General features: G+C 38.8%; 1 protein-coding gene across 2 annotated transcripts in view; it reads right to left on the bottom strand.

Annotated features, from left to right (window-relative positions):
* Window positions 1-22,991, bottom strand: part of LOC131029235 (solanesyl-diphosphate synthase 1, mitochondrial) — a 144,553-nt gene that overhangs the window by 30,860 nt on the left and 90,702 nt on the right. For both annotated transcript variants that reach the window (XM_057959656.2, XM_057959657.2), the window contains 2 exons: window positions 14,445-14,577; window positions 3,864-3,953 (listed from right to left, as the gene is read on the bottom strand). In XM_057959656.2, coding sequence (XP_057815639.1) covers window positions 3,864-3,953; window positions 14,445-14,577 — 223 coding nt within the window. The remainder of the gene's footprint in view (window positions 1-3,863; window positions 3,954-14,444; window positions 14,578-22,991) is intronic.

A 22,991-nucleotide genomic window follows, 5' to 3' on the forward strand; every position in this document is an offset into this window, starting at 1 on the left:
GCCACCGAAGGTGGTCACCGCAAGCAGCCCGCAGAAGATTAAAACACCGCCGGCGAACAATAAAACACCTCCCCGCCTTGGCAATAAAACCCCTCGAGCAACAAGAAGACGCCGCACACCGCACATCCGACCACCACGCGACACGAGGGAAGAAGAAGACGCCGCACACCGCACAGCCCGACCACCACGCGATGCGAGGGAAGAGGAAGACGCACACGCCGCACAGCGCCCCACGCCCGCACTCGCGTAACACTAAAACGCACAGCAAGGAAAAGGAAGCACGCCGCACAACAAGGGAAGAGAACACCACGCAGGCCACGCACAGGGGAAGAAGCAGCCCGCACAGGGGCAGCCATACACAAAAGAAGAGGGTCGTTACGAAGGTGTACGATTTTTATTTTTTTAACAGGCAATCAGTTATATAGAGATTGATGGATTCAGCAGGGAAAAGAAGTTGGAAGAAACAGCTACACGCTTCTTCCAGTAGCAGCCAGAGGGATAGGGATAGCAATATCAGGATTTTAGCATCAGGAGTACGTGTTGCAGGCAGCACCATGGATGCCAGCGCCCGACAAAAGCAAAAACAGAAGGCACCACAGGCTGCCATAAGTGCGAAAAACACAGTGACGCCACAGAATGTTACTTTTGAAGGCCTGAATGGATTGGAATGCCGGAAATGGTGGCAGGACACCCCCGATAATGACCTGATAAAGCAAAACCTCCGTAAGGCACAAGTAGAGTGGGTTGTTCGGATGCCCGTGTTCCCTATCCGAGAGTACGAGGGTGCCCTACGCTTCATGGTGGACACCTTCGACAGGCATACATGCACCAACACATTTGAATACCTCCGGAGGGATGTTACTATATCCTTCAAAGCAAGGGATTTCACGAGGGTATTCGGCATTCCGGGCAGCCAGGGCAAGAAAATAGACTTGAAGGCCAAAAAGATGACACAGGAGGAGCAGCAGTGGATTAAATTAGTCTCCCGGAACTTGACGACAGCAGAGTTGGACAGTGTCGCTAGAGCCACGAAGGGTCGCGGAATCCGTAAGACTTTTATTGCAGAGGGCCACTAGAGATGCATTATGGATGTCATCAATAGCAGATTGACAGGGTCGAGTAGGGCGTCGGACATTGCCCTCCCTCAAATTATGCTGATGAATGGGCTGATGAATGGCATCGTATATGACTGGGCCGCGTTACTGGCAGAGCGTATGTATGAGTTTTTGACGCTCCAGCATCGCACATTCTATATGTCTCACTACGCCATAGGGTTATTCCTGGAGGCCATGCGGGAAGCAGTGCCGGAGGACGAGTTGGAGGTACGGCCGCAGGGACCGTTGACAGCAGGAGAACCTCCAATAATGTATTGGAGGCACTTGGACATTGGGCACTCTTCTGCGAAGCGGAAACGGGCGGTAGATAGGGCCTCGGCCTCAGGGGAGCCTGATAGCGGGAGGGATTCCAGCAGCGCAGAGGATTCAGAGGCGGAAGATGAGGAGGACGATAGCAGCCAGGAGACGGAGGAGCCTGTACGAGTCCTATTTGTCCCACCCCTGTTATCGATGGGCATGCCTGTGCCATCATCTGGAGTGGGCGGCACCTATATTCCGGCCTTCAGGCAGAGCCATACGCCTGTTACACTTGGTCCCCTCCAGCACGAGCAACAGGGAGCATCATCGGGCCCAACCACGGCGGCACTTACCGAGGACATGGCAGAGTCAGGAACGAAGGAGTCACCGCATCGGGTAGTGGTTGCTGAGGAGCAGGGGCTGACGGAGGTGGAGGATACCGAGCCTCACGTACGGTTGGACGTCATGGGTAGTGATGCCGTGGTGACTGTTTCTGCTTCCTTGTTGGAGGAGCCGACGACAGCGAACCATCCCCCAGTCACGGAGATGCGTGCTGACCTCGAGGCTATGCAGAGCTGGCTCACACAGCAGTTTCAAATGACATTGGCACAGTCGGAGGGAGCGGTTGTATTCTCACCATGTCGAGAGACTAGAGCGGAGGTAGTCGACTTGGATGACTCGTCAGGGGAGGCACATGGACTCACAGTTGGGAACGAGGCAGGGGAGGTCGCCTCTGCTGAGCAGGCACCAGGAGATGGTGCACCTTCGGTGGCCGAGGCGGTACCTTCACAACAGGATACAGTCGTGGCCGTTCCACCAAGGACTTCACAGCCCTCGGTGCAGACGGGGGAGGATGTTGAGACCTATCTAGCTGACATGGCTGATATGGTAATGAGGGGTAGGCGGGTGGTGGCCGCTGCCCAGACGCAAGCATTGCAGCAGGTGGTGGTGGAGCTAGAGAAGGTCTTACAGTTTATGCGGGTGGGCTGCCCGGCAGCCTTTGCTACCTGCTTTGAGTCTCAGGGGTGGCCGACTACGGAGACAGAGGAGATGCTCCAGGCTTGGAGGCTGCATCAGCCCGTTGTGGAGAGTCGGGTGATGGCAGTTGTCCACGAGATCAAGCAGGTCTACCAGGATGCCTATTATACATTGAGGCATACACAGCAGGAGTCTGCAGTCAGGGAGGCTGCCCGAGTAGCGTTGGAGAAGGAGGTGGCCAGTCAGCAGGCCTCATGGGCAGCCAAGAGGGCGCAGTTGTTGGCACAGCTAGAGATGGCCCGCACAGAGACGACTGAGACCCGGGCAGCGAAGGCCGAGGTAGAGACTCGTCTGGCAGCCAAGCAGACTCGGTTGGTCTATGCGACGGAGGCAGTGGATACAAAAGAGAAGGAGTTGCTGGAAGCCGCACACATGGTGAAGACAGCTTTAGAGATAGTATTGGTGGCAGAACGGGATGTGGTTGCACGCACTTAGCAGGTGTATGAGCTCCGCGCCCGCTTGGCGGCCCAGACACCGACATCTCACCCTTCTGCTTCAGGGACACTTTCTCAGCCCCCTCCCTAGTCTTTCAGATATGTATATTGTATAGGTTGCATTATCTCCATTTTTGTAAGTCGCCTGGAGACGACTTTTCTTTTTGGGGGGATGATGTTGGCGGCATTATTGTACACGGGAATAACATTAGTTAATTATGTGTAATTGTTTTGGTTAGTTGGCAACCGAGGGGTGGAAGTTGCGGTGCGACAGTTGGCGCTCGCACCCCCTCGGTACTCTTTTATACTTCGGAATGTAACTTGTAAAATACACTTATTATGAATAGAACATCTGATATACTTTGTCTGATATTTACGGCATTATTCTGCATTATGTTCTTTATGCCTTAAGTTATTCACCCGAGAGGGCAAACACATTCTTTGCTTGACATGTAGGTAGTGCACTTTGAATTTATGATTCCATTCACTCCCAAGAATAAGTTTTCCAAAACTAGCCCACCCAAAGGATAGCAAACAAATGTTTTTCTAATGACCTGACCATAATTATTTTAGCAAAAGACTTAAAAATCACTATCACCAGTTTTTGTATCCCTACATAAACCAAACATTTTATGGCAAAAAAAATGAGAAATAATAATTTGATATGGCACTATTTTTTTCTCCTTAAATCAAACCAAACATTTTATGGAGAAAAATATGAAAAATAACGATTTGATACAGCCAGCAAATTCTGGGCTGCATTAAATAAATGACTTGAAAAGAAATTTTGTGAGAAATACTCAACTCTGCTCTATGATATTAGTCAACATCCTTAAATACAATTAAAAAATCATGGATTGAACTCAGTATTTTAAGTTTGAATAATTTCAGAATGACGCACTCCGGTCCTTAAAAGTTAAATTCATTAACACCGTCAAGACAAAAATCTTATGAGATACAAACAAATATTTTGCAAATGGAAGCAATAGTATTACAAAAGAGTTTATCATATATGCACTAACAAAGAGGAGAGAGCAACCTGCCGTATGTCAGATAGGGGCCCCTTGCCAAGGGAAGCAGTTGTGCCAGTGTAATCAAGAACATCATCAACCAACTGATATGCTAAACCCTGGAAAAGAATAGGACAATCCCCAAGGTCAAGCATGCAGGAAGTTACACAAATCGAAAACTAGAAAAACAAGAAGCTGAAAACACAGAAGATGCTTAACCAGCCAATACATATAAAGCACCATTTACAATTGTCAAAGGATTTTAACTAGCAAAGACAGTTGAAAACTATAATACCATTACCACATAGTAAATCACTTCCATAAAAGATATGAAAATGGCATAGACTGGGAAAAACGTTAGATGGTATCAAATATATGATGTTTTGAATCCATGTTTTCACTTAAGAGGCTGAATATTTAGAAATAACGAAAGATATAATCATGAGTAATCTACCTTTTTGCAACCTTGGATATAAGCTGCCACCAAAATAATTTTACTTGATAGTCATATGCCATTTAGAAATAACCTAAGATATAATCAATAGTAGTCTATTTTTTGCAAACTTGGATGTAAGCTGCAACCAAAAGAGTTCTACTTGGTAGTTATATGCTAAAGCCAAAAAATTTCCAAGCAGGCATACATTACAAAATAAACAGCTAAATGCTGGTATATATATAGCTGAATAAAAGGCATTTTACTCAAAAAAATGATATCAAAGTGCAAGAATTAGAAAACAGTATGGAAAATGCAAAAAACATAATTAAGTTTCAGTTATTCATTCAAAAGCATATATTATATCTTTCAAATGGGATGAGCTCAAATGGTAAATTATTGGAATTTTATGGACCAGCGTACAATCCCCAGCGATGTGTTACGATACACATTAAAAAATGTACAAATGATGAAATTTGAATTGCATATGTTTAATTCTGCATGTGGCATAACACAACAGAAGATACCAAATGCAACTCCTAGATGAGTTTGACATAAGAGACACCCCTTGAATGTAGCATTTAAGCCAAAAGGTCACCCCACAAGGAAACATATTAAGCCTATCACAAAAACATATACTATCTCTGATCATATATTCATCTAGACTTATGGACTGCAAGGATATCATAATTATCTAGTTTCATTTATTACAAAGTGCAGTGGCATAGAGAATCCCTAACATCCTATCATAATCATCACTAGTGTTAATAAATTCAAATTTCTTGCTGTCATCAACATTGATCGAATCTATTGAATTTCATCAATTAAGAAGCATTAACGCAATAAGAAAACTACATAGGCATCAATAAAAATCATACTTACACCATATTGGAGGTACACTGCAGGTACAAAGACTACAAAACTATTGAAATATAGGATGAAAACAACTTCACAAAAAATAAGAGTTACGTTTGTACATGCATAGACATAATTTTATCCACAGTTAACTCATACATTCAAAATTTATGCAAAACAGAAACTCAAATTTTTGAATACAAGAAAATACACATTAGAGATGATTCAAGTGAATAGGACGAATATTTTATCAAGTATAAAGATGTCGTATGCCTATCAGTTAATTTACAATTTATAATCAACGGTTGTTAAGACATTTCATCATACTTCATGGCTACAAATTTGACTGACCCATCTGTATAGTATGTAGCAGTAATGCCACTCAATATAATTGTAGAACATTTGGGCAACACATTTAAGACCATCCAAAAAATATGAGCTGCTACTATGTAAATGCTGATCATTGGAAAACTCAATGAGGAAAAATGATGATTAACAAAATGCAGAGAAATGCTGGTGAAATTTTGGGCATGAAATTTAATCAGAATGCAATAAAATGGACCTTCATGGCAAAGAACTCAAAGGGAAGTATAAGACGTATCATACAGAGATAAGGAATAAACCTAATAATCAGATATTAATCAGTAAAATTCAATCATATTTAGCCACATGGTCTGTCACTCTGTATGAACAGGGGGTTACTTCTGAAGACTTGTGTTTGATTATCATACACAATTATAACTCATACCATAACCTCATGCAATCTCTCCCAATGGATAGAGCTCTCTAATAGCTTTCTAACACTGCAAACAGAAGCAGAATGAAATTCATAGGATTGAATTAAGTTCTTGGGAGGTTTGCCACAATAATTCTGCCATAACATGTCACCTATACATCAGTGACGGATTTGGACCCAACTGAATATGACACTTATGTATAAGTGATAGGCATGGTCCAGAGTCAGCAAACCATAGTCATAGGACTCTCCTTAACTCATCAAGTCCTGAGCTAATTACATCCAAATGAGGCCAGCAGACTCATGAGCCAAGTACCTGGTGACTCTGGTCAGATTCACCAAGTCTGTAAAACTTGGCAATCTTTATATACCATAAAAATGTTGTTTCCTTCAACTCAAATTCACTTTTGTACTCATTTGATCAATGTGATCAAAGCAGCTTCTAATTCTAAGTGATAATTTTATTATGTCTTTGAAGTTGATATATTGAAGGAGTGCATGGTAAAAGCTTTAAATTCTTAAAAATTCTCTACGTTTCATGGTTTTTCAAATTGCAGAGTCTAGGTGCCTAAAAAGCAAAAATTATATTTAGTAGAGTGTATGGGCAGACAGATCTGTCATGGGCCAGATCTGGTCTGCCACTATATAAGAAGTTAAGAATGACTATCATACGTGTTGCAGTCTTGTTAAGTTCTGCATTCAAACATTAATAGACTTCCTACGTTAAGCATACGTGTTTCCTCCTTTCCTGTCGTGGCATTTCTTTTTCTTCCTATTTCCCCCACACGTATGCCCCCTTCAAATGATTATTGATGTCATTTATTATCAATGCTGAGATTGGAGGAGTGGTGACTCTACATCACACCCTTAATATAAAACTCTTCTTCGCACTCCTTATGGTTAACTATTCAATAATTTGTTAGACGTTGATCTTAGATCTCTCTTTGGCGGCGATATTGGTATTTGCTTAGTTGAGTTGATCGACTAAGACTTAACTAATGATTTAATCATTCTTTATAACATGATATGTAATATGCTTACTTGCTGATCGCCGTAACATTTACTTGTAGCGATTATGATTGTTTGTTGTCGATTGGTAAGTATATCACTGCAGACATTGAATCCACATCATGATATCGATAAGGTCATTTTTGCCACTAAGGATTACTTCTTGTAGTCTTTGACCATGAATTGCTGACAATAAATTTAAACAAATAATCGCATAAGTCACATGGGGGTGTCGATGTTCTGGTATGGGCCTCATAATATGATCGTTATTCCAGAATTGATTATTTAGAAAACATAATCCCTAAATTTTCTTTGATTACTGACTATGATAATTGCGTAGCTTGTTTATAGAATCAGTCCTACTTAGTAGACATTGACTTCTTCCAAATTAGTGCCACTGTGGTCATGGTTTAGTCATGAATATCTATCTTCAGAATATTATCATTAATAAATATTAAATAATAATATTAATAAACAAACAAGTATTTAATAATTTCAATTAATCTTTCATTAATAAATATTATATTAATTAGTAATTTAAGTTTTATATATATAATGATTAGGGAGGGGACATGACACTCTACATGCTTCGTTTTGTCATGAAATACTGGATTGACTGAAAGCTTCACACAGCTTTGGTTATCACAATGTATGGTAGTAGGCTCCAATGATTGTCCAAACAATCCTGCAAGGAGCTTACGAAGCCACACTGCTTCGCGAGTTGCCACACGCTGCAATGTATTCTGCCTCTGCAGTGCTCAGAGCTACTGAAGACTGCTTCCTGCTACACCAGGAAATCATAGCAGATCCCAAGCTAAAACAACAACCAGAGGTACTCTTCCGATCAGTAACACTTCCTGCCCAATCAGAATCAGGTCCACACTGGAAGAGTATTTCAAACCATATTCAACTGTGTCATGCAAGTATCTCAAGATATGCTTGGCTGCAACTAGATGTATCGTCTAGGTTCACTCATGAACTGGCTAAGCGCACTCACTGCATAGCAAATATCTGGTCTAGTGTTAACTAGATACATCAAGGACCTAATCAATTGCCTGTACATAGTAGGGTCCACAAGATCTGAACTAGCTGTAGCTTCCCTCAATTTCTTCAAGTTAGTTTCCATTGGTGTGGACATAGATTTAGAATCTCATTCCAAATCTCTTCAAGATATCGATGGTGTATTTTCCTTGACTTAGGATAATCCCATTGGGCCTCTGCCAAACTTCCAACCCTAGAAAGAAGTGCATGAGTCTTAAGAAGTCCATCTCGAATTCGGAAGTCAACTCCTCCTTACATCTATCAATGAGATGATCTTCTCCGGTAACAAATAGGTCATCAACATAAAGTACCAAGATCAACATATCACCATTGAATACCTTGAAGTAAAGGTTTCGATCAGCATCATTCTTGCAGAAACCCAAACCCACTAAGTATCTGTCAATTCTTTCATACCAAACCCGATGAGCCTGTTTACGACCATATAGGGCTTTCTTCAATCTACACACATGAGACTCTTTCCCATGAATCACAAACCCCTCAGGTTGCTCGATGTAGACTTCTTCAATCACACCATTGAGAAAGGTAGTCTTCACATCCATCTGATGCAACTTCCATCCCTTAGTTGCTGCAATAGCAATGATGGTTCTAATAAAAGTATAGCGAGCAACAGGAGCAAATGTTTCTTCGTAGTCTATTCCCTCTTGTTGGGAAAATCCACGAGCCACAAATCTAGCCTTGTACTTTTCAATGCTGCCATCAGCTGCATGTTTTATCTTGTACAACCACTTGGAAGATACAACAGACTTCCCTTTTGGTCTAGGCACAATATCCCACACATTGTTCTTGAGAATGGATTGATACTCCTCATCCATTGCATCTTTCCAAACTTGTTGCTTTGCAGCTTCCTCTACACTAGAAGGTTCAAACTCAATAAGATTACACATTAATGCAACATAACCAGAAAACCTTTGTGGTCTTTTGCTTTCTCTATTGTGCCTCTAGGAGCGGCAAACTGTTCTGCTTCCTGCATAGTGTTTCGCGCCCAAAGAGGTCTCTTTCGAGACACAACAATATCTCTAGGCCCATCAGTGGGATCCAAAGGTTCAATTGCATCATTACTCATATCAGGTTTTGTAGTCTCCCTCTGAATCTCAGGAGTATGATCAACATCCATGTCTTGAGGGGTCTCATCATCTATCTCCATGCACGAGCCCTTTGATTTCCTTGTGACATCCCTACTAACTTCTATTTGCTTCTGACCAGGAATGTAAATACAGTAGGCTTTGGAGGTTTCACTGTAGCCCACAAATATTCCTCTTGCCAGAAGGTTCCAACTTGGTTCTCTTGTCCTTGGGAATATGAACATACACAAGACAACCAAATATTCTCAGGTGGCTGATATCAGGCTTGATACCTGAAAAAGCTTCTTCAGGAGTCATATTTTGTAATATCCGGTGAGGACATCTATTCTGCACATACACTGTTGTTCTAGAGGCTTCTGCCCATAGAAAAATCTGAAGGTCTTGATCATGAATCATAGCTTTTGCAGCTTCAATAATAGATTTGTTCTTCCTTTCAGCAACCCCATTTTGATGAGGGTTGTAAGGAACACAGAACTCCCTCTTGATCTCTGCCTCATTACAGAAATCACGAAAGCTACCCGAGGTATACTCAGCTCCATTATCAGACCTTAAAATTTTAATTTTTTTTCCAAATAAATTTTCTACAAGAGCTTTAAACTCTTTAAACCTACCGAGGACTTCATCAGACTCTTTAGACCTTAAGAAATAAATCCAAGTCTTCCTAGAGTAGTCATCTATAAAAGTTACATAATACAAACATCTACTTAGGGATGGAATTGACATTGGACCACATAAATCTGAATGTATAAGATCTAGTATTTCTTTAGACCTACTTTCACTGCTATGAAAAGGACTTTTAGTATTTTTGCCCATAGCAAAACCTTTACAAGTACCATCATTTACATGAATAAGTTTAGGAATACCTTTTACCATCTTCTCCAATGATGGAAGAGCCCTAAAGTGAAGATGTCCAAGTCTTTTGTGCCAGAGTTCGCTAAAACTGGAAGAATCATGAATAAGAGCTTGAAGAGGGAGAGTTGAGAGTTTGTATAAACTCTCATGTCGATTTCCGATCACACGAACAATCTTGATGCTGGAGTTCTTAGGCCAAGCAAGTACTCTTCCTTCAGAAAATGCAATTTGATAGCCCTTATCCTCCAAGGCTGAAATAGATAGCCCTTATCCTCCAAGGCTGAAATAGACACAAGGTTTCTCTTGATCCCCGGCACGAACAATACATCACTTAGGTGTAGAGAAACTCCAAGTTCAAGTTTTAGAGATGTAGCACCAACTCCTTTTACAGCATAGCGTGCATCATCCCCAATAATAACTTGAAGATGTGACTCTTTCTCCACTAGATCAAAAAGGTGCTCCCGATGACCGGTGATATGTCGAGAGGCTCCACTATCAATTAACCATGTATCATTGTCCATAGGAACATTGCTTGATAATGCTGATATGAAAAGAAAACCATTGGGGTTATCTTCAACCTCTTTCTGAGATGAGACTTCATTGAGGTTTGCTCCTTGATGATTAGGTCTTGTCAAACAATCCTTTGCAAAGTGACCAAACTTGTCACACCTAAAACACTCGATGGGAGAGAGATCTTTCTTCCTCTTCCTAGAATCAGGTGCAGAATCTAATTTGAAATCTCTATTCTTTTTGAAGTTGCCCTTCTTCCAATACTTATGTTTCTTGGTAGATTGAGTAGCAAGAACATGAGTATCTTCATTTTGATTTCTTGGTAGATTGAGTAGCAAGAACATGAGTATCTTCATTTTGAGAACTCTTGATAATTCCTCTAGCGGTCAATCTTGATTCTTCTTGAATACAATCTGCACGGAGTCGATCAAACTTAGGTAATTTGGATCTTCCACTTATGCTTTGGATAAATGGCCCCCAAGAATGAGGTAGGTCATTCAAGGCTAGCATGACAAGGTCTTTATCAATCACTTGATCCCCAATTGCGCTTAGTTGATCTCTCAATTCTGAAATTTTCATGAAGTAGGTGATTACCGAATCTCCTTTTGCCATCTTCACTTGGTGGAGTTGCTGCCTCAGAGCAAGAGCCCTACTCACATTGTTAATCTCATATAAATCTTCCAAGGTTTTGAACATATCTCTTGCAGTTGTCATCTTGGATATGAGAGGCAACAAGTGTTCCCTCACGGAGACGATTAATATCTTCTTTGCTTTGATGGCATTTTTCTTGAATTGAAGCTTCTCCTCCTGATCTTCAGGTTCGGATGGATCCTTTTCCTCCACAAATTGAAGAACATTTTCTTCAAGTGCAATGAGCACTCTAAACTTCCATGAGGTGAAGTTAGATGCGCCTTCAAGCCTATCTTCGACTTTAAGACCCTTCACCATTTTTGAGACTTAGAGATGCTGCTTGACGGAGAGAGAGGAGAGAATACTTAGAAGTTGTAGGGAATCTGATCACGATCTTCTTTCACCCTGGCTCTGATACCATGTTAAATTTCTATGATCAGATTAATAGCAATTAGGCAGTGAACAATAAATACACCAAGATACCCTAGGAAAACCTTCCTCTTGAAGGTAAAAAACCCAGCAACAAAAATTTTGATTATATTTATCAAATCTGGATATGATATTACAAGATGGCTTCATTACTTGAAGCTATATGAACACATCAATTCACCATACACGGCTGTATGTGAAATCCAAACTGCACTAGGGTATACGAACTGTGCAATCTGCTGATGCAATGACCCGATCTGCTATAGAATGACTTCACTATGCTGAGATATAAATTTGCTCTTGCAGAAAGATGTTCGATCTACTTGTAGTAATTTGATTTGCCACAGAATGTATTCGGTCTGCCACAAATGATGGATTCAGTCTGTTATGTAAGGATGTCGATCTGCTTATTGTATATATATATATATATATTAAATTGTCATGTTGGAATGTGAGGCGAACTGAACTATATATCGATATCAAACAGCACGACTTCTTCAAAGTCGGCTCTTCCCAAACAACACATATTTCCTCAATGCTTAACCAGCACATCTTTTCATTAAGACGAGTTCGGTATAAGTTATATATATTAATAAACCACTTTATTAATCTGCCTGTATCAATCAAATGTCGGCATCATAGAATTCGAACTATGTATTAAATGCGTAAGGCCGATTAGGCCATTCACGCATTTGATGACAAGTCGGCCCTGTAGGATCCGACCGATGCTATACAACAACAGTATATTTATTTGCTGAATCAGGTATGTGTTAGGCTTCTATAGTTCTATGATTTTTTTATTTTTTGCAAGTGTATTGAAGATATTTTGTTAGTGTCAACCGTCAAGAAGCTTCACAATTTTTTATTTTTTTTTAAATGTTAATAACTGTCAAGAGCTGTAAAGAAAAAAAAAAATCTCCTGTTACTTTCCTTTTATCAAGCTTTATTTCTATTTTCCAAAAAAAACATGGCATTCCGAATCTCCAACTACAAATAGGAGTATTGCTAAGCCTAGGAAGCTTGTTGGAAACATGGGAAAGATGGTACAAAGAAAAGAATAATTATTTGCAACTATTGTACTAAAGATATGAGAAGGCATAAATTATTAAATTGTCTATAATATCACCTTGCACAGACCTATTGCCAAGACGTAGAGTCAAGTACAAAAGCAAATCTGGAGGTTGAGGATGGGCAAAAGCTCTCCTTTAAGTATTTGGACAAAAAAGAATGAAAGAAAGAAAGAAAGAGGGCAACAGAAGAAATGGGAGCCCAACCTCATTTCTCTGTTGGGTTTTTTCTTCCATTGAGGCATGGATACAAGGATTAGGCAATGTGGGCACCTACACTTTTAGTTCTCTTGTTGCTTGGAAACTCTTAGTGTGCAAACTTTATTGGAAGGTACTACGTGGATAGGAAATTGCATAATAAAGCAAATTTGGCATATGTCAAATTTTGGTACTACAACATTGTATTTAATGTTGCCTCAACTTCTCATTGGGAATAGTTGGTTAATAATTTGACTACGGCAAGGCAGGGGTTCATAGGGATATTGAAGAGAGTATTCTTATCTGGGAAGATTACATCCCCATTTTGGGAATAATAAAAGCTATCAGTGAAAATGAATTGCTTTGAGCAGCTATAGTGGATAAGGCAAATAAGGATATGCCTAGAGAATGGTTAAAGGCCATCACAATGATAGTCTACGCATTTAAAAAGTCAAAAGAAAAAAATATTGCAGAATCATGAGGTTGCAACCAAAGTTTTGAAGAGAATAGAGAAATTTATTGGAGCACTCAAAATAGAGTTCAAAGCCTTGAGCCATCATAACTTGAGTGGCTCAATATTACAAGATGAGGTCCAAAACACAAATAAGCTAGTAGAAGAGCAAAAACAGATATGGGAAAGGAAAGCCTGCAGCAATTCATCTAACAGGTGGATAGATGGTCAAAATGAGGCACTCATTAACTTTTAAGTGCCTTTAGGAGGATGATATGTCTTTCTGAAGTCGATGATTCTAATGAAATAAAAATGCTGAAAAATTTTGTAGTTTGTTCAATGAGGTGGTGATGAAGGTGGGAGTCAAAAATGTTATCTAGATAGAGATAACATTTTTATGCAGTAGCTAGTAGACTTCAAAAGGTAAGGAACCCTAGAAAGTTTTGGAGCCCTTGTGCTGCCCACTAACTTGACTATCTCCCTGAAAAAAAAAGGATACTAAGCTAAGTGAAGAAAATGGCAGAAGATGCAAGGAATGTCATTAAATACATCTGCAACCACACATGGATCCCATATCTCATGAGAGAGCACACTAATGGCAATCAGCTTGTGCATACAAAAGTCCATGCTTAGCCACTAATTTCCTCGCAATACAGAGTATAGCTCAGTATGCTCACAATATGCATGTTTAAGAATGTTTCATCGTGTGATACCAGATCATTTATATACCAACAAGAAACACAAATATATATAGTAACTTTTGAAAATCACACACTAAACAAAACATCAAAATCAACGAGCATCTAGAATAGACAAACATGCTCAAAGCATCCTCATGCACAATCATCTAGGTATAAAATGGCTAATTCTTCTAACCAAGGAGCATTTAGAAAGCAGAACTTTTTTTAAATATTTAAGTAATGAAGAAAGCGATATGTAAATCTAAACAGTGCACCCTGAGAAAGGTTCATATTTAATCTTTTATTAAGAAGATAACAAACTCACTCAAATAAACAAAATAGCCCACATCATAATCATAAAGAGTTCAGGTAACTAATATAGCAATAGCCCAGACCTTAATTATAAAGAGTTCAAGTAACTAACACAGCAATAGCCCAGAACTTATTGACATAATACAACTTAACAACATCCCTAAATAAGAAGTTAGAACTCTAAGTAAAGTGATGTTTCCATCATTAAGTAGAAAAGGTTTGAAAAGTAGAACAACAGATCAATAACAGCAGAAAGATATATGCTATATGCCTGTATCTCTAGAGCCAAGAGCAAGGAAATATACCAGATTCCGTCCATAATCATATGCCAGCATGGCAACTTCTCTTGGCTGACCTGCGAGAAGAGCAATAGCCTTGCAGCTATTTGCCATCAATGATGCTGTTTTGCAAAATGTTTTTTGCATGTAGTACTCCATGCTGCAGACAGCCATATATGAATCATTACAAAGAGTAAATTCTTTCTTTCTTTGCAAAGAATAAACATTTTAATATGAAATCGAATTACAAAAAAATTCCAACATAAAGTCATCTAGACTAAAAAAGCGAGAGTTAAAAAAGGCACTCGGCTTGAATTGTGGCTGCAAGCCCCTTCTTGACCTTGTACTGGTAAGCAGCTGTTCAATGGTCTTCATCATAGTCAGCAGGTTTTGTTGAATCTATTGCAGTAGACAGAAACATTTGGCCTGATGGGTGAGAAAGATTTGAATTGAATGTTGTTCTCTTTGAGATAGTGAATGTTGTGAAACAGCAGACTTAAGTTTCTGCTGAGAAATCCACTTTTGGGTTTTCCTTTGATAACATTTATGAGAACACATATGTGTGGATTTAAATATGCTAGAGCAATGAAAGGATGCTTTATTGAGTTTCACCTTTCCCTCAGTGGTCCAGATATTAGACTTGAAGACAGAATCACTTGGTCGTTTTGAGTTTGGGCTTTTCAGTGCTATCATTTCCCAGGTAAAGGTGAAAGACTGGAAGACTTGAAGCAAACAAGGTGAAGAAGTGTTACATCAAAGGGAAGAACATTGGAAGGAATGGACTTGATTCTAAGAGGGGAAATCAGTAAAGCGAGTATTTGCATTTCTGAAACACATGTCAGTAATACAATCGATTTAATGGGTTGATTGACATAGCTGGTCCAGTTTGGCTTGACAGGTGGAAAAAGCAGAGAGATAGAGTTATTGTATTTTGCATTTGGATTGCAATGAGCTACATCTTTTAAGATAGGAAAAGGGCAGGGATTGCTTTTACCCTGTATAGCAAAAGCAAGTCCTCCTAAGATAATGATTTGTTGGGCACCATTAGGTTTGAACCTCCATAGCAGTGTTGTTGGGTCTAGCCAAGGTTGTGAACCTCCATAGCAGTGCTGTTGGATCTAGCCATCTTACAGTAATATGATTTCAGAGGAAACCTACATAGTTGGATACATAAATATCTACAGTAACAAACAGTTCTTTTGTACATTGAGCTAAAAGGCAGGTACTATTTATCATGTTCATTGTTAATACAATTTGAGTAGCAAGAGATAGATAGTTGATTTGAAGTAACCTAGAGAAATTCTTGCATTTAATGCATGTTGCCTGATGCAAACAGTCCTGTTGTGTCAAATGAAGAGCAGAATCGATATCTCTGTGTTTATCCATAGCTACCAAATCTGGCTGGATCCAGATATTTTCGGCAGGCATGGAATTTTCAATTTTTATAATATTTTACTGATTTTTTTTATTTTGAAAATTCTGGATTCCTGAATTTTTTGACCTCCTGAACAAATCCATTTTCTCAAAACTGGTAACTATGCTTTTTTTTAACTGAAACAAGTCTGTCCATATAGGATCTAGGAAGACTACAACAAAATCATAGCCCTGATGGCAGTATGGAAATGACATTGTGAACGGTGTAAATAAGAACATCTTCATTTTCTGCCTTTGCTTATTCCCATGTTGCATTGACTGTAAGATGGGAATGGTCAAGGGGAATATTACGTGCAATGAGGGACTGACAATGTGACATATGCGCTTGCATGCCATGAATGTTTGCCCCAAGTCAAAAATATTCTTTTCCATCTAATGAACCTAATCTTGTCACTGCTGGTAATAATAATATTGTAGTCGGTTGCCACCTAAGGAAGGGTCATAAATGCCATTGCTTCTTTTTCATACATTTGTCTATCTATCTCCAGTTGTCTTCAGTTGTTGATAGTGTTAATAATATTGTCATACTCATATTATTTAAGGTAAGGGCACATGGATTTCCGATTTACCCATGTGGTTCACTGCCACGTCCTTGGCATTAAACTTGAAAAATAAATTGAATGAATGATTCAATAATTGGATGATTACATTGAACGATACACACACGTATATATAGAGGTTACAAAACGATGTTCTATAATTAGAACATAACGTTAAAGTAAAAGATTAAAGAGCTAAAAGCTAAATTAAGCTTAAAAGCTAATTAACTATAAAGAAAAAGCTAAATGCTAAATAAAGTTTAAAAGCTAATTAACTAAAAAGCTAAATGACCATTAAAAAAGGAACTAAATATAGGTGACTAAAATATAATTAAATATTCTAATGCCCTCCCTTAATGGTCATTCTATCTACTAACTACCCTATAGAAGACACTGCAGATCTTTTGATCACAAATGAAAAGAACACTCTACTGCAGTGGAGACCCTCCCTGGATCTGAAAAGTGTTAATGACCAAGAATACCAGAATCCATCCAGCCTAATGTTGGGTAACCAAACTAAAAACTAAAACTATGATTTTGAGGAAAATCGGCAAACCCTTTTGCAAAAGAGTATCAACTCCAAAACTGACTGCAAGATACCACGGTTGCAGATGTTTGCCCTGGCAGGTGCGACCCAAACTAACTGCAACAAAGCACGATTTTGAGGAAAAAACCGTCAAACCTTGAAACAGGAACCCTCGAAAAGAGAATTTACGATTTTGAGGAGAAAATCGAAAAACCAAGAAATCTGAGGTTACAAATCATCGTTTTTGTGGAAAAAAACGGTAAAACCCAGATAATTAAAATCTTACGCGAATATCGCAGATTAGAAGTGAGATAATTTTTAAGGGTAAATTATAAACCCTGCGAACAATTTTTGAGGAAAAAATCGTGAAAACCCTCCCATGATTTTTTGTGGAAAAAATCAGAAAACCGACAATTTTTCAGGAAAAAATCGTGAAAACCCTAGGACCTGTAAGACGAGGTCTGGCCTAAATCAATCTGATCAAGGCAACGATATTCAGATATCATGAAGATGCACTGTTTCTAGGTGTTGTGGCAGCTGTTGAACTTTTGTCTGTGTTCCAACATGATGTTGGTCAAAGATGCCATCATAGAAAGTGAGGTTGAATGTGGTCAACCTAGTGAAGGCACAAAAAATGAGACAGAAGATTCTGATTAAAAATCAAAATAGAAGCAGCTGCACAAAAAATCTGAAACCCTGGAGGGAAGAAACCCAGAAATTAAAAATTTTCTGCAAACTTAAAACCTGAAATTTTTCTTGAAAATAATCAGAAAAAATAATAATTTGCAGAAAATAAAAAAATACCCATGATTTTTTTTTTTTTGTAAAAAAAATAGAAAAATATTGACGATTTTTTTTCCAAAAAAAACGCAAAAAAATAGGGCAGAAACCCTAGGTCGTATGTACAGCATAAACAGCGCCCACAGAATTAGCAGAAATCGCTGACTATTTTTAAATGCCAAGACAAATTTGAGGCACGGAAAATGAGGCAACCAGAAAAATCTGAGATCAACTCAGAAAAGCTCTCGAAAAACCCACCAAGAATTTAAAATCAAAATACAAATCCGATGGCTCAAAAATCGAGGCATGGAAAACGATGCACCCAGAAAAATCTGACGACGACCCAGTTGAGGTCTCAAAAAACCCACCAAGAATCTGTAACCAGAATAAAATTTCGACTTGAACTGAATGGTTAAAACCCTAGTTGAAAATTGCAGAAACCCTAGGAAAATTTTCAATCTGCAAAAAAACCTCCAGGTTGCAGGCCCGAAAATCTCCAGAACTCTAAAAAAAACAAGAACTGCTGCCCAGCACAATGAAATTCGTCCACGAACCAGAAATCCTCGAAACCCTAGGAAAATTTTCAATCTGCAAAAAAACCTCCAGGTTGCAGGCCCGAAAATCTCCAGAACTCTAAAAAAAACAAGAACTGCTGCCCAGCACAATGAAATTCGTCCACGAACCAGAAATCCTCGAAACCCTCAAAAAGTCTTCAAAAAAGTAAAATCGTTTTTTTATAAAAAAACAATAAAAAAAAATCTGGAAAATATTCCAGAAAGAAGGCCATGAATTTTTATTAAAAAATTCGCTAGACTTTAAAGAATCCCATTGACCCGCTCTGATACCATGAAAAATAAATTGAATGAATGATTCAATAATCAGATGATTACATTGAACGATACACACACGTATATATAGAGGTTACAAGACGATGTTGTATAATTAGAACATAACATTAAAGTAAAAGATTAAAGAGCTAAAAGCTAAATTAAGCTTAAAAGCTAATTAACTAAAAAGCTAAATGACCATTAAACAAGGAACTAAATATAGGTGACTAAAATATAATTAAATATTCTAATAAAACTCATGGATTGGGAAGGTTCAAAAGTGCCCAAACTTTAGTTGTTTTAAATCAACAGTTTTTGTGTGAATGTCTTCTCTCTTTTTTCAGATTTTAAGAATTTGACTTGCTGACTGACAAGACCATTGGATGCAAAGCTGAGAAGATGTTTAGAGTCCCATGGTTATAAAACCAGCTTGAGACTCAGCCAGACTCACAAAGTCACATAAGAGGCATCCCCTGGCGAGTTTCTAAGGTCAACACAAAGAATTGCCAGGTTCTGGTGAGGAACTTAAAATCTAGACAGGTTAGGAAGAATGTCCCAAATCATAAGTCCCCCACCTAGGCTTGATTCCATCAATATGCCCAGAATCACAAGTCTCACACCTAGACTCCAAGATTCTACAAGACCACCAGCATTAACCAAAAAAACACTTAAAATCGTGAAAATATCACTCACTAGCTAAGCTGCCATTAACACACTAAAATCCTCTTTGACCATCGTAATTATATTTTGACTTCCTCATTTGCTTTCAGTCTTTTCCCCCTTGCTCTCCTTGTTTTTCCATTCTCTTCAAAGAGCTCTTTTCTTGTGCAGGGAGCTGATACAGTTGGATTGAAAGTTAATATGTTTAAACAGGGAGCTGATGTATGGAGTTGGAACGCATTTCAACTTTCAACTTAAGTGAGGAACTGATGCATTAAGATAAAAGTAAGTTGAAATGTGCAAACGAGGAGCTGATGCATTAAGTTAAAAGTAAATTGAAATTCTTTGTTCTTTATCTCATTCTTTTTCTCCTCCATTCTTCTTCATCTTTAATATTTGTAATTTAATTTTCATTCATTCTAAATTCAAAATCTAAACTTTTAATCTTTCTTCTTCTTTTCTCATTTTTCTCCTTGTATTTCTGTTAGCTTTTTATCTTGCATTTTTACTTTTGTCTTCAGAATTTACAATCTACATTCTTAATCATCCCTTCCATTTTTTTGGTCCATCCATGACAAAGGATTTGTATCTTAATATGTCATAACCACAAAGGAAAGACCTTTCCTAGTAGCATGGCACACTAGGTAGGAAGAAAAATTGTTTGCCTTACAATTATTGTTGTTTGGAATTTCTGGGAGGCATTATTGTCTCAAATACCACCTTACCTGCATATTTCGACATGATGTGTCATTCTGCAAAACTGTTGAGCCTGAGGATGTGAGGGAGATCATAGTGCAATTGAAAACCTTTCAAAAATGAAGGAAAAAGGGATAAAAGCAAAACCCACAGATAGTTAACACTTTGCTTCTTCAATGCTCAGAATAAGTTCTAATAGCGTTTGAACTAGAGTACATAATTGGAAGAATTGGTTTGTGCCATGCAGTGTTTACAGTTACCGACCATCATTGCAAAGCACAAGTAGAAATAAAACTAAGTTACTAGGACACCCTCTCGAGGTCCCCGTTTTTCTAGATCACCTTTGAATTCAGACTCCACAACAATCCCTTTTATTCTTCCTATGTATCCCAAAACAGTCTTTTTAATTTTCTCACCACCTTCCCAAATGGTGGAATCCTTTTCCTTTATTCTTTGCTTCCTAATTCCTATTCATGGCAGTGTTTTCCCTCTTTGGTTTCAAAAAGCCATCTCCACTCTTTTCCAACTTCTTAGTTACCTTCTGACTAGTTTGGCTTCTATGTTGCCAGACATTATCTAATAATATGGTCATATTCATAGCATTCTCTGCATCTGAAAGGAATACTCTCATAGTCTAGGGTCTGGATTCATTTGACTCAGTGAAACACAGGGACATGTTCCCGCCCCCAACCCCCATGTTTTCGGGACGGGGACGTCTCCAAGATGCAGGGACAGGGACAGGGTATCCCCCTGCCATCCCGCCACTGCCACCAAGATGTCCGGAGACACCGAGGACGTCTAGACGTATCCAGGATGTCTCAGGGATACCCAGGCATCCCTTTGGCCTGCACTAAGGACAGGGGTCATGGGAGCATTATGGAGAATGGAACTGGGGTAAGGGTTGTCAGGTGGTGTGGAAAAGCTAATTGAAAAGCCATTGCTTTCTGTTTCACACCTTACTTTCCGTACATGCACTGTCTGTGGAGTCAATCTGATTCCAAACACTTCGCTGTCCACCTGTGAGTGTGGGAAACAAATTAGTTTGTTTATTCCATCAAATTCCCGCCTCAATTGACGGGTAGACCCTGCCCAGGACTTTTGTTCACACAGCTGGGCATCCCTTGAGCGTCTTGGGGACAACTGGAAGTCTCCCGTTGTTGGGCTTGAGGAAAAGTCATTTTTTTTTTTTGTTTTATGCCCCCCTTCACTACATTTTGACATTTTGTACTTATTTTCATATCATGCTACTCATTGTAATCATCTTTATGATATTTTCATGCTACTCATTGTAATCATCTTTATGATATTTTTGGTATAATAGAAATCTCCAATTTGACAATATCATTTGTCAAATTTTATTTAGTATTCAAGTATTTAAAATAAAATAGAAATCTTAGTATTTAGTAATTGCAATTTTGCTATTTTACTAATTCGCCAAAGTTTCATTTGAAATGTAATTCTTATACATCTTTTCATAACAAGTTTTTCAAGTACTATATGTATATCAGCAAAGCCGTCGTCCCCAGACTTAGGCCCTTTGTCCCCCCGTCCCCGAAACCTGTCCCCCCATATCAAAACTCCATGGAACAAAGATTTGACTTCACCTCTTTGCAGAGCGAGGCTTTGGGAAGGCAGGAGAAGAGATCCAGCTCCTCATAGATCCTAGCATAAACTAGATGAACTTCGCCATTAAAAGGTCAAGACATATCAATTAACACCCCCAAAGATTTTGCTATCATTTTGAAACACAATGTGACCGAAATTCCTTGGGAGAGCATATAAACGAATCCAAACCAATGTCATTGAGGGTTTTCTACTGTAGTAAGGAAGAAAATGTATCAGTGCTTCACAAAAAGGCTCATATTTTTGAAGATATAGGGACCTCCATAAGTAACTCCATCACAGTTACATTCATTAGCAAAAGTTCCAGTGAAATATCCTTTAGCACCCAATGAAATCTCATTCTCTCCATTTGTTTTCAAATTTCTTCGAGTCTAGAAGTAGAGATCTTTAAGGGGGATCTAAGCCTCAAACTCCTTTTATGTAAGGATGAAACATTTCTCCTAAATTCCAGAACATCGAGATTAATGATTGGAGATTCCTCCAGGCTAGTGTACACAGATGTGATCCCTTTATCATCTAACCAATCTTCTTCTTCCCTCCTGCAACCATTAATCCATCAATTCCTTCTCTCAAGGGACAGGCCAGATCCTGCCAACAAATCTCTAAAAGAATCACCAAGAAGGGGCTGAAACCTCCCCCACCCATGGCCCATAACTGAAGAACCAGTAAATGAAAGGATTTCAAAGATCACAAACCACAGAAGAAACACCATCAGAACTAGCTTTCAAGAAACCCTAGCAGAGCTCATTTTTTTTCCTCTCAATAACTTAACTGTTGCATGTTAAATTGAAATTACATCGTTTAAAAAACAAGTAAATTAAGAATTTTAGATACACGGATTAAACAAATGGAGGTCTATTTTAGCGTGCATAATGTAAGTGGGATACAAAGACATTTTTTGCACGTCTCAAAATATCCAGTCATGCTCTTGTATGGTGGGAAAAATATTTAACGTATTTGACTGTTGTTTTAAGCAAAAAATATTACATGGTAGAGATAGACCAAAGTAGATAACATTGCTACTGATGAGAAAAAGTGAAGGCAAGATGTCTACTGCAATGCTTCAGAAATTCAGACTAAAGATCTATTTTATACGTTTGCCCTTGATACTTGTAAATAATATCTCCAACTTGCCTGGTGGTGAAGTGGCAAGGCATAGGGCAAAGTGAATCTACAGCTATAAGAAGTATCATAAAGACTGAAAACACAGGTAAAATTTAAGAACACTAAATTTTGAGAGGTGAGATAAGTTCAAACTTCAAACAATAATAGCAATGACCCCAGTATCTGAAAAAATGAAGTTCTCCTTGCACCAAAAGCCACAATTGTTTGTAAATATAATGTAAAGAAATCTCTTAATTCTACGGTGCCAGCCTGCCAGACATGGTCCATTTTCCTTTCCTTGCCAATATTACATGATATCTCAGGTCTAATATCAACTTTTTTATGTATTTGCTAAAAGTCATCATCCAAAAATCTACTCACCTTT

Source organism: Cryptomeria japonica, chromosome 3, assembly GCF_030272615.1.
Source record: "Cryptomeria japonica chromosome 3, Sugi_1.0, whole genome shotgun sequence".
In the NCBI taxonomy this organism is placed as follows: domain Eukaryota; kingdom Viridiplantae; phylum Streptophyta; class Pinopsida; order Cupressales; family Cupressaceae; genus Cryptomeria; species Cryptomeria japonica.